At 49.8% G+C, this 12,051-nt stretch overlaps 1 protein-coding gene across 1 annotated transcript in view; it reads right to left on the reverse strand.

Annotated features, from left to right (window-relative positions):
• The window catches only part of IGDCC3 (immunoglobulin superfamily DCC subclass member 3), a 100,309-nt gene that overhangs the window by 5,463 nt on the left and 82,795 nt on the right, over positions 1-12,051 (reverse strand). The window contains exons 8-13 of the mRNA XM_064388719.1: positions 7,484-7,731; positions 6,769-6,933; positions 1,942-2,130; positions 1,587-1,691; positions 445-583; positions 35-242 (exon numbers count right to left, since the gene is read on the reverse strand). Of these exons, the coding sequence (XP_064244789.1) occupies positions 35-242; positions 445-583; positions 1,587-1,691; positions 1,942-2,130; positions 6,769-6,933; positions 7,484-7,731 (1,054 nt within the window). The remainder of the gene's footprint in view (positions 1-34; positions 243-444; positions 584-1,586; positions 1,692-1,941; positions 2,131-6,768; positions 6,934-7,483; positions 7,732-12,051) is intronic.

Here is a 12,051-nt window from a genome sequence, read left to right on the forward strand (position 1 = left end):
GCAGCCAAGTGTGCTCCCATGCTGCTGGACTTACCGTTATTCCCTTCTCCTGCTGCTCCTGGGATGGGGATGCTGGGAATAACCTCTCCAGCTCGTTCATATCCAGCTGCTTTCCATTCAAGTCCCGGTCGTCCCTGTCTCTACGAGTGGCCCCGTTCAGGACAAGGCCCGTGGCACTCCGCTGGCTCCGGGGGATCTGAGGGGTTGACAGCTGCTCCTGCACGTTTTTGCACATCAGCAGCCTGAAAAATAAAGAGATGGATCCTGAGAGTGAGAGAGGTGGTTCATCCTCTGTTCCTTCCCTTTGTCCCTGTGCTGCATTCCTTCATCCTTCAATCCATCCTATAAAGTCCAACATTGCACTGGGCATGTGAGACTCAGGTGGGCACACCCACAGTACCAGGGACCACCACCCCTTGTGAGCAGTGGCATGAGCATCCCTACCTTCCTCGGTACCCAAACATAAGGAAGAGGATGCAGAATATGATGCACGTGACACCGATGTGGATCCCGATGATGATGCCAGTCGTGGAGGTTTTGTTGTTCTGCTCGTCCTTCATGCAGTCACAGGAAGGATTCAGCACTGCCAGGAAAAGGTGGATAGGTCAGTGGTGCTACTCTTCTATTGCTCCTCTGGCTTTTGGGGAGCCCAGAGCCAAAGTCAGAGCCTTGGGCAGTGCTGGGAGCTGTGTATGGGAAGAGGAGAACCCCATGGGAAGCAGGGGTTCACTGCCTGCCTGTGCACCTCCCTTGCTGCCAGCACCCCAGGAAGGGAGACACAGCAAGAACAGGACTGGAATATCTGTAGTGAGCCAGCCCCATTACCTGGCTACTGTAATTAGACGCAATTAATGAAAAAAAACCCACTCTGATGTTAATTTTTGCAATACCCCATGCTAAAATGGGAGGTAAGAGGCAGCCACCACACCAGAGCAGGCTGAAACCTGATGGAGTAGATGGATGCCAATGGGATTAGTATTTACTCCAGCACAGACAGAAGAGTAATAACTATCTCTTGAAGATATTCCCACTGGAGACTTAAAAGGCTTCCAAGAGCAGCAGGATGTTTTTTACACATAGATGAATATGAAAGGTGTGATCAGTTAAGGGATTCCCTGTAGAGGTTTCTCCTTTGCTGCCACGTAATACAGAGCTCACACTCTGCAGCCATTTCCCTTTCCAAAGCCACGTGTCCTCCCTTTTGACCAGTGAAGGCCAAAATATCCAGGAGAGCTCCAGGAGAGCAGAGATGCTCAGTGCACCACATCTCACCTGAGGATGGCAGCTGGTACCTTGTGCATGGGGGTTTGTTCATATTCATAGCCTCACCTCTGTCTCAAGCTTAGGGGACAAACCTGGCATGCGCAAAACATTTGGTTTGTCTTCTCCCCATTGGTAAAAAAGCCATCCAGGTGCTCTTAGCCCTGCAGAGTTTTGCCTCAGCATTATTTGTGATGCTGAAAATAAATGAGTGGCTGAAGATGAGATGAGGGTAATGCCACAGAGGGCATGCAGAATGTGTTTGGCCTCACCACCTTCCTGCAGAGCTGTTTCCCAAACCAGCTGAGAGCCAGGTCCCATCTCACCTGTCCTCTCCACAGTTTCCCGCAGGGACACAAAGCGGACAGTGGAGTTTCCGTCCCCGTGCTGGTTGTAGGCGAGGAGCTTGACTTCATACACCACCGACGCGTCTGCCCAGGGGGACACAAGATGGACAGTTCAGGTGTAGCCATGAGCCTTATCTCCCCCAGTGATGCTTATTTGGGAAAAGAACGTCTTACAAATACACACAAGATGCTGCAAACAAGTACCTGCAGCTGGGAATGCACCCACAAAACCTGCAGCATTTGCAGGGATTGGGCTACACATTTGCAGGAGCTCTCTCCTGCAAATCACGACAGGGTGGGGAGGGGATGTGGATCAAGGGGTCACCATACTCACCCAGGTGGGTAATGTTGTAGGCTGTGATGTTGCTGGCCAGGAGCACTGGACCTGTGTACTGGGAGAGGTGGACTTTGCGGTAATACAGCTTGAAGCCTTCGTGCTGGCCCAGTTTGATGGAGGGCTCCCACGTTGCCTGCACGGTGGTGCTGTTAATGACTTTAATAAAGAGGGATGGCATGGCTGGGACTGAAACAGAGAGAGAAAGACAGTGGGTTGCATGTGCTTTTTCAGTCTGTGTGATGAGAAATTCCCCAGCAGCCTTTCTCTGCAGTCACTGCACCAAAGAAATGTGCCAGCTGACTGAGAAAAATCTGAGCAGACCAGAATCTGGTTTAACAGCTTTGAACTTCTTCAGGAAGTTGCAGGAGTTTGCAAGAGCTCCCTATGCTCAGACCAGCAAGCAGAAACTACTTTTACACTTTGGTTGCAATATGATGCTGAGTCTGGCCGGGTCAGGGCAGGAATGCAGCGACTTTGGCAATATATTCTCAAATTCGAATTTTTTGCCCACACCCTGAGGCACAGACCTTTCAGAGTGATTAATGCCCCTGGCAGGAAGGAACCAGAAGGGATGGAGTTGGAGACATCCATCTTAAAAGTGTGCTAGGTACCTGCACTGGCTTGCAGGGGCTTGCTCTTCCCATCAGCTTTAGGAGGGAGACTTGTGACTGTGCTGGGGACTCAGGAGAGAACCAGAGCATCTTCAACAGCCCCAAACAGTTGAGCAGCCTGAGATCCCTGCACAGCTGAGGCTGGCTTCTTTTGGGAGGCAGGCACTTACCTGGCCTGAGGGGCACACAGGAAGATGTCCCTGCTGCTGATTCAAAGTCCACCAGGAACATGCTCCAGTCAATGCCCCACAACCCTGCCCTTATTCTTGGGTGTGCTGCAGAGTGGGTCAGACCATTCCCTCTCCAGATCCCCAAAAAGCTGCCTGGCCTCATCCAGCCCCATCAGTCTTGCTTGAGAGGCAAAGATCTGCAAATTAAAGCCAATTTTCTTGTGATAGCTTTGCTCTGCCCTAAGCCCAGCCTTGTGCCCTGGGCAGCATTGGGGCACACAGTCCATGTTTCCCCCTCCCTCCCTTTATCTACACTGATCACACCTATACCAGATGTGTCTCAGCAGGACATTTCACTGATTATTTTTTTCTCATTTCCACAAAACACCCCCAGGCTAAACTCTCCCATCAGTTCCCCAACCTTTGGCACCATCCAGAAGGTGCAAAGCATGAGGTGCTGCCCAGGGCTCTGCTCCAGCACCAGCACCAGGAGGGAGAAGAGTTTTTGGGCTCAGCTCAGCTCACCCCACAGCAAAATCATCCAGCAGAACAGCTCTACTTCTCCAGCAGCCTCCAGGCTTTGAGGTAGAGCTATTTTTCCAATCCCACATGATTACAAGCTCAGCAGTTCCCACATACAAGGCTTGCTGGGCTTGCACTGGACCAAAGCTGCTTTCTGCCTTGTTTCTCCCCAAAGGGTCTCTAAGGATGAGCTGTGCAAACCTGGCCTTTGGCACAGAGTTCAGCACAACCATTAGTGAGTGATGGGGAAAAGCAGATGAGACATGGCCATGTCAGTCTAAGACTGATGAGAGCTAAAAAGGGCATTTCCTCAATTTACCAGTAAAACTGCACAGCACAAGCGTTTGCCTTTTCCTGGGTACTGAGAGCTCAAGCTTTCCCATGAGGAGATTTAGAGGAAGGATGGATGCCTCTCCAGCTGAGCAGGAGAGTCTGGGCAATCCTGTCTCTTCCCAAAGTGATGTCCTCCTTCAGGCTGCAGGGGCTTTGCTTGATGCCCTCTGAATAAGCCCATGGAGATGAACAAGTCCCTGCTGACTGCCACACATCTCCACGTGGATTCAGGAGGAAAGACCCAGTGTTCTGGGCCACATAAATGAGATCTCATCCTGCTTGCATGCTGCCAATGTGAAAAAAAATGGGCTGAAGTATTCCTTCTTGATAGGATTTATTCTGATGTGCATTTCATTGCTGGGAAGGCTGAATTTAACAATTCCTGGGTGCAAAACACAGAGTAAATTCTATTTATATCAGTATGTGCCATTCCTCCCAAGGCTGCGTATTTTTGCAATCCAATTAAACATTCCTTTTTTCTTACTCTCCCAATTCCCTCCAGGGCAAAAATCCCCGCTTGAGAAGTTGGACCCTTGCTTAAAGCATCACTTTTCCAGCCACGGGTGAAAACACCACAGAAAGGGAAATTATCACATTATCCCATGGACAAAGAAACACTGATGTGGGCCATCCTGATTTGTGAAGAGTTGGCTTTATTTTATGGTTGCAGAGCCTTACATTTAATAAAAACCACAAGAGTATCTCTCCTTCAAAATATGGAATATAATGTATTTATTCAAACTTTGAGTATATATATAATACTGATTATAGGTATATGCACTCGCAGAATGCACGTGCTGTTTATAATGTGATTACACAAATAAGTGTATACAATGGAATATATCTGTCTGTGTGTAAATATACATACACACACCAGCAGATAGGTGCTTCACAGAAGTATATATTAGACATAATATGGAGCTAGTATAAGTGATGCATCTCCCTCATGCTAAGGGCTGGGATACTTGTTTTCCTCTTCCGTGCTGTTTGGAATTTTCCCCAGGTCATTTCAACTTTCTTCTTGAAGGCGTCTTTAGCCGAAGATGACTAAAGGAACAGTCTTCATCCTAGAGAAATGTCAAAAAGTCCTGGAGAAAACCCTAAAAAGCATTAAAAGACAAGAACAAGGAGTGTGTGCTGCTTAATGAAGCAGAGAGCGTTTGAGATTTGAAATACCATGGAATTTGTGAAACGGCATAAAGGAGAACGACAGGGAGGAGGCAGAAGGGCCTTCCCAGAGAGTGAGGCTTATGGTGGAGGACAAAGTTCACTTGAGTCCCTTCTCTACAGCATCTTCCCTTCTACTTTCCATCCAGCACTGGCACAAAGGAAGGGGCACCATGTCCCTAGAAAGCATCAGAGGCTTCAGCCAAGCGCCCTCTCAGCATATTGCCAGCCCTGAGAAGCTGATGGCCCCAAGCCAAAAGTAACCCTGTTCCTCTGTTTTCTGTAGAGTGTTTCATATTCCTGCTCCAAACAATACCAGCATAACATGGTCACTCAGACCAGTCTCCAGCTGGCAGCATCTCTGCTGCCATGGCTCCACTGAGCTGTCCCTGCCTGCTGGATATGGCATCTTGGAAAATCCATCCTTTTCTGAAGCTGTTGGCACAGATCCAGGGGCTCCCCGAGCTCAGGGGGGACTCAGCTCACCTTTGTTTCTTGGGAGGGCACAGGGTGAAACGGCTTGGCCATGAGAAGAGACAAATCTGCAATGAAACCTGAATTTGCTGACAAAAGCCCTGGCTCTCTGAGCTGCTCTCTCCTCTGTGAGCAGAAGGCAACAGGCACCGAGTGAAGAAAACTGAACAAATGAAGCCAGAACTGGTGCTTTTAAGTATCTTTTTACCTTCCTACAAGGTAAACACAGGCTGGGGTTGAGTGATCTCAACCAAGCCAGCTCCAGGACAGGGAGCTAATTCCTGAAGCTTGGTTACACAGGACAAGCCTTTTTAAAAAGGATAGGAGGACAGAGATACCTTAAACTTCAGAGAACCAGGAAATTTATGATCCCTTTACCAGGTACCTAACTCTTCCTGTCATGACTGAAGGCAATAATGACAAAAAGTCCTCTCTCACTTGATCTGGGCTTCTGCAGAGTCACCAAGCTCTGTAGAGCATGGCTGGCTTGTAGCTCCTGGGGCTGAACTTAGAGCATCGGGTCAAGGAGTTTCAAGCTTTGTCTCAGCCCATCCTTCTGCCTCTAAATTGTGAAGAAAAACAAACTCCAAGGGTGACTGATTCCCTGCAGAGTACCAAGGAAAATAAACTTGCAGAGCCACAATCCAGCAGGCGAGGATTTACTGGTGTTTTTGCTTAAATTCTGTAATAAATGTCTGCAAGGGCTGAGAACAGAATGAGAACTGGATCCCCCACCTGGAAGTCAACACACTTCCATTTGATCCTAAATAACACCCTCACACCAAGGCCCTCTCTGCTGGAAATCCATAATTACTGAATGTTCGTAAGAATGATTCCTAGGAAATTATTCTCCATATCTGAGACATGTCAAGATTCAGAAATAGATGAGTCTCTAGGAAAATATTCTTCCAGTTCTGACTGACATATCACACTGTGGTCTCTACCTGGTACCTGTGTGCAAGGGTGCTATATTAAAACACCCACTGTCTTACTGGGGAAGCTAACTGGTGGCCAAGTCAGGGGAAAAAAAAAGCCTTAGAGATCACCCTAACTTCCCACTGAAACAGAAAGCTGCTCCAGGGCACGGATTTGTAGGCCAGGATAGATCAGCTCTAATGTGGTTTGCCCTGGATAGAGCAGAAATAATAAAATATTTGAAAGTGTGGCACTTATCAAGTAAGAGCTGTGAGTACCAGAGCTGCTGGAAGATGATGAGATGCTGCTTGAGCAGGAAGTCTGCATTTAGCAAGGAGTTTAGGAACAGCCCAGAGCAGCCGCAATGCACGAGGCCAGGCAGGTTTGCACTCACCCCCTGCTACAACATCAGCTGGGAGAGGCGATGCCGTGTTTAATCAGTCAACCCCCCTGCAAGGATACAAGTGAGTTTTACACAATATCCCAGAGCAGGAGGAGCAGCAGGAACAAGGAGCAGCAGCAGCACAGGCTGCAGTGCCGCGGCGCTGCGGGGCGGTGTCGGGGTGAGCAGCGCTGCTGCTACGCACAGCGGGCGTCAGCATCTGAGGGTCCCTGTGCAAAGCGCTCCTTACCTTCCCCCAGCGTGCTCACCACCGTGACTTCTGAGGCTTTGCTGGCACCCCGGGAGGTGTAAGCCTTTATATAAAAGCTGTAGCTGGTCGAGGGCTCCAGATCAGTCACTAGCTGCTGGAAGGTGCTCTTGCTAACAGCCTCCTGGTACTCCATCTCTACGGGATCTGAAATGCAAAGGGAGAGAGAACTGAGTGGTGTTAGGCTTTGCAAGAGGTAAAGAGAATAAACAGATGTTGCAAGCAGTAATTTTGGTCCGTGGGGTGGATATGTACCTGCTCACACCCATTTCTGCTTACATTTCAAGGCCATTGAATTAGCAATGTTGGGACACAGCTTTGAGCAACCTGGTCTAGTGGAAGATGTTCCTGCCTGTGGCAGGGGTTGGAACTAGGTGATCCTAAGGCCCCTTCCAACCCAAACCATTCTGTGATTCTCTGATTCTGTGATCCCTGCCTGCTTTGCCAGAGAGCTACATGGGCAGCAAGATTTGACTATGCAGCTTCCTCCTCCCCACCCTTTTGATAATTACAATGGTATATTTAGTATTTTCAGGCATTTACAGCCTCATCTCTACCCTTCAGAAAGTGGGAGGCGAGGGAAAACACTGATGGCAGCATGGATCACTACAGTGCAGACCTGGTTTTACCTCGTGGGCCATGTTGCTGGATTAGGGGAAGGCTGAGGGTGCTCTGGGCAGCGGCTGTAGCACCGTACCTGCAGCTTTCCGGATGTGCAGCACGTAGCCAATGATCTCCTTGGTGTTCTGCAGGGGCTTTTCCCAGGACACCTGGATGGTGGTTGCAGAGACAGTCTCTGCCCTCACGCTCTGAGGAGGGCTGGGCAGCCCATCAGCCCACAGCACGGTGAGGCGCGCGCTGGCCTGCGTGGAGCCCGCGCTGTTCTCGGCCAGGCACTGGTAGATGGCTTCATCCGCCTGGTTGATCCCATAGATGGAGAGAGTGCTGTGTGGGGACAGGAGAGGGACAAGCATCACACTGACTGCCATGGTCCCCGTGCTGGCTCCCATGGCAGGGCATCCCACAGCCTCTGTTTCCACAGAAAGCTTTCAGGAAGCTATGGGCTGGTGCTTTTGGGGAAGGGGAAGTCCAGGAAATGGATATTTCATTCCCTGTGACTGGGCAGTTTATGTCTCGACCTGCAGATACCGTGCTTCAAGTATAGCCTGATGTAGACACAGAGTGGGACAGGGAGCAGCAGGATCTAAGAGTGTGGGTTCAGGAAGATCCCAGCCACACCACGGAGCCAGCTCTGTGGCAAGTGCATCCACACAGCCAAAACAGCTTTAACTGGCTTATCTCCAGTACACACCAGTGAGAGCCATCCAAGCACCACACATGGTTGCTAAGCCAAGTCCAGTCAAACACAGCCAGAAAGCCCTCTGGTGATGCTCTAATTGCATTATAGCACATTAGAGCTGTCTAAGGGTAACACTGGCATTAGCTGATTTCTCCAGCAGGGTTATATATAAATAAATACCAAGTGTATCTCCCTTCTAAGGCATGGCATGGTCACTGTCACCACTGGGTACAGCTCTGAGCTGGAAAGGCAGATTTGACCCTGGAGATGTTTTTTTTTTACTCAACTCTGAGGCAGCAGCTCAGGTTATGGTAAAATCTGCCTATAGTGCCTTTGGTCCTGGGAGGGTGTTCTCACACACAGGACATCCTTAGGAAAACTTCAGAAGCTCACATGAGCTTTTTCTTTCTTTCCTATAAGAAATGACCCAAACCTAATGAAATCCACATCCACGGCTTGCTTCTAAGGAGAAACAAATTACTTTCTTCTCCTGCAGTGAATTCTGTGTGGACCTGGAACTTGACTGCACATGAGTAAATCCCAAGCATCCCTGCTGATGCAGGGGGCACTTGAAGGCTTTTTGGGAATCACAATCAAAGCTGCCTTTTATGTAAATGAAAAACTGAACAGTGGAAGTGGAAATGATAAATAACCTGCCACTGCCTGCCTGTATGTCAGAACAAATGCTTCTTCTAATTGCAGCAAAATATTGGTCTTCATATATTAAAATTTATTATTGCTGTTGATTTAACATTCCTATTTCTGCCTTGCAAATTATCGGGGGCCATGGTGAGTGAGCAAATGTTTAACAGTCATCTATTTATGTCCTGTGCCTTTGTTTCCTTGGAAACATTGTAAATGGAATATCAAATGTGATGGTTTCAGCTGATATGGTGATTTTCGAGAATCAGCCCTAAGCTCCTCTCATAGCCATGGGCTCAACGTATCTGATTAAATGGAAGGAGAAAGGCAGAGCTGGGAGAGGGCTCGGGGAGGAAGGACCCGATGTGTGGCTCAGCTGTGTCAACAAGGGCTGACTCCTGTGAGGACAGATGGCAGAAGGCAGAATTACACCATCCCAGAGCTGCACTCCCAGCCCTGCACAAAGCAGATGTGTGGAAGGAGCAGCAGCACTTCCTTCTGCCCCGTCAATGCAGGGATTATTTCCATGTGGCTGCTGTGCATCTGGGCACCCAGAGCAGCCAGGCTGGGCTGCCACATGGGCCAAGAGCAGCCTGAAGCTTCCCAAGCACAAAGCAGATCTGGACCAAGGAGTATTTAGGCTCTGCCACCTCCAGGGCATTTACTTTCTCTGCTTAGAGATAGGAAGAGGGGAAGGAAGGAAGGAAGGAAGGAAGGAAGGAAGGAAGGAAGGAAGGAAGGAAGGAAGGAAGGAAGGAAGGAAGGAAGGAAGGAGGGAAGGAAGGGGGGAAGGAAGGGGGGAAGGAAGGGGGGAAGGAAGGGGGGAAGGAAGGGGGGAAGGAAGGGGGGAAGGAAGGGGGGAAGGAAGGGGGGAAGGAAGGGGGGAAGGAAGGGGGGAAGGAAGGGGGGAAGGAAGGGGGGAAGGAAGGGGGGAAGGAAGGGGGGAAGGAAGGGGGGAAGGAAGGGGGGAAGGAAGGGGGGAAGGAAGGGGGGAAGGAAGGGGGGAAGGAAGGGGGGAAGGAAGGGGGGAAGGAGGGAAGGAAGGAAGGAAGGAAGGAAGGAAGGAAGGAAGGAAGGAAGGAAGGAAGGAAGGAAGGAAGGAAGGAAGGAAGGAAGGAAGGAAGGAAGGAAGGAAGGAAGGAAGGAAGGAAGGAAGGAAGGAAGGAAGGAAGGAAGGAAGGAAGGAAGGAAGGAAGGAAGGAAGGAAGGAAGGAAGGAAGGAAGGAAGGAAGGAAGGAAGGAAGGAAGGAAGGAAGGAAGGAAGAGGGGAGCTAGGCTGAAAAGCAGTGCAAGGAGCCTGAAGGCAGTGCTGCAATTCTGGGGCCAAAGGCTTCTCTCTCCTGGGAGGATTTGGGGGTGAGCAAAGCTCCTCATGTAGGACACAGATGATGTGAAGGATGCCAGTGGTCCTGGAAGGATGGCACTTGGCCACTGAGACCTGAAGCTGAGCAGAGTCTCTGTCATGCACAGTCAAGTCAAAAGAAATAAATACAGTATTTTCTGGGAAGTTGGCAAGGCACGTAGCTGGAAATTTGCTTCAGGCTTCAAAAAGTTCATTTTCATTGAGATTTCCTTGGCTGTGTTTGGATGTGCTGTGCAGGGAGAGCCTTGGCCATCCATTACCTGGAGCCCACGTCGCCTAGAATGATATGCAGGTAATGGGACACTAAAACAGCTGGATTTTTGGCTAAGAGAGCATGGAGAAGCTGGTGAACAGAATGCCCAGCATCTAAACACCAGCTCCATGAGAATCACCTCCCAGCATGTGGAGGATGCAGTGCAGCAGGGCCAATGTTCAGTCCCAGGTTTTTCTGCTTTTTGTCTTTTTTTTTTTAAGAAAGCTCAAACAAAAGGAAGATCTGTAGTTGCCGTGTGAGAAGGCGCAGAGCGTCTCTATGCATCAACCATCTGAAATATGCAGTGTCCTTTTATTTCTTCCCGTCAACACGAAAAAAATCTGTCACTTTGGGACATCTGCTGCTGGAAAACTTTCCCGTGAGTGCCAGACTGGCAGCGCCGCGAGCACGTCAGACGAGGCGAGATGCCAGAAGGCTTTCTGCTGGTCACCAGAGCCGCTCGGCGAGCCCAGGGCTCCATCACATCCCCACACAATGCCCTGACAGGCATTGATGGAAGTGGGGAGAGGAGCTGCTGCAGATTCACACCCGGCCGAGCTGAAACGAGAGGCCTCCGCTGCTCGAAAGGCGCAGTATTCCCAAGCTGTCTTCCCAGTTCATGGGCAATCAGGATGACTGATCTGGCTGGGGTCAGGGGTCCAGGCCGGTGACCGGAGATCGGCTTTCCAAAGGCTCCTCTGAAAAAGTCTGCGAACTGAAGGAAGCCTCTTCATCGATTCAGGAGCACAAAGAAGAGGGGCCCATCTGGGAGGGCATCAGCCTGCGCACGCACAGGCGCACAAAGGAGGGAGTGTGATGAAATTAATGCAGAGAGCAGGCTGTGGCTAGCAGGGACAGCATTCTGAGTGCCAGCAGATACAGAAAGCCACTGGTGCCACACTCAGATGCCCCACCCGTGCTCTGGCTCTGTTGGTCATGGCCTGTGTTGTGCTGTGCTGCACTGCACTGAATGATCTGTTCCTGGGCTGCTGGCCTGTGTCACACTGGGAAGGAGCCTTTACCCCCCCAGCTTTGCAGAAATGCCCTGTGTTCTGAAGGTTGCCTCATACAGGATGAAATTAAGGTGCAAAGCTTGAAAAGTGACACTCAGCAACCCAAAGGGACACTGCATATCATTCCCAGCCCTCTATATGCATATTCTTACACATCCAGAAATTAAATATCATGCAGAATGTCCTAGGTGAAATTGGATTGGTTGTGCAGAAAGACTCATTTCTGTTTTGCAGGTACTGCAGCTCACTCACCAGGATCTCAGCCCAATCTTGTGATTTCAGACCCACCCAAGAGCAGCTTCTGGAAGCTTCTTGCTCATTCCACTCAGTCTGTTTTTATGAGCCACAGAGTACAATCACAGACTTAACTGAATCCTGCCCCAGGAAGCAGAAAATCTTTACATTTTCAGGGCCATGAGGGAGCAAAAAACATCTCAGGAAAAGCTACTGGAAGGGAGAGCAGAGCCTAATTGGTAGAACTGCAAATGCAGACACCTGGGAGAGCTCTCTGCTGCTAAATGGAAAAGTCCCCCAAACTTTTCCCAAGCAATCAGCACAGATACTGAAGAAGAAAAAGACCCAGCCTAATTCTGGGGAGACTAATTTGAGGCTGCACCACTATGGGCTCAGTCCTGCCTCAAAGCCTCCTGTGTAAGGACCATTCTCTGCTGATTCCATTCTCTGTTGCTGTGTG

The sequence above is a fragment of the Passer domesticus genome, chromosome 14 (assembly GCF_036417665.1).
Source record: "Passer domesticus isolate bPasDom1 chromosome 14, bPasDom1.hap1, whole genome shotgun sequence".
In the NCBI taxonomy this organism is placed as follows: domain Eukaryota; kingdom Metazoa; phylum Chordata; class Aves; order Passeriformes; family Passeridae; genus Passer; species Passer domesticus.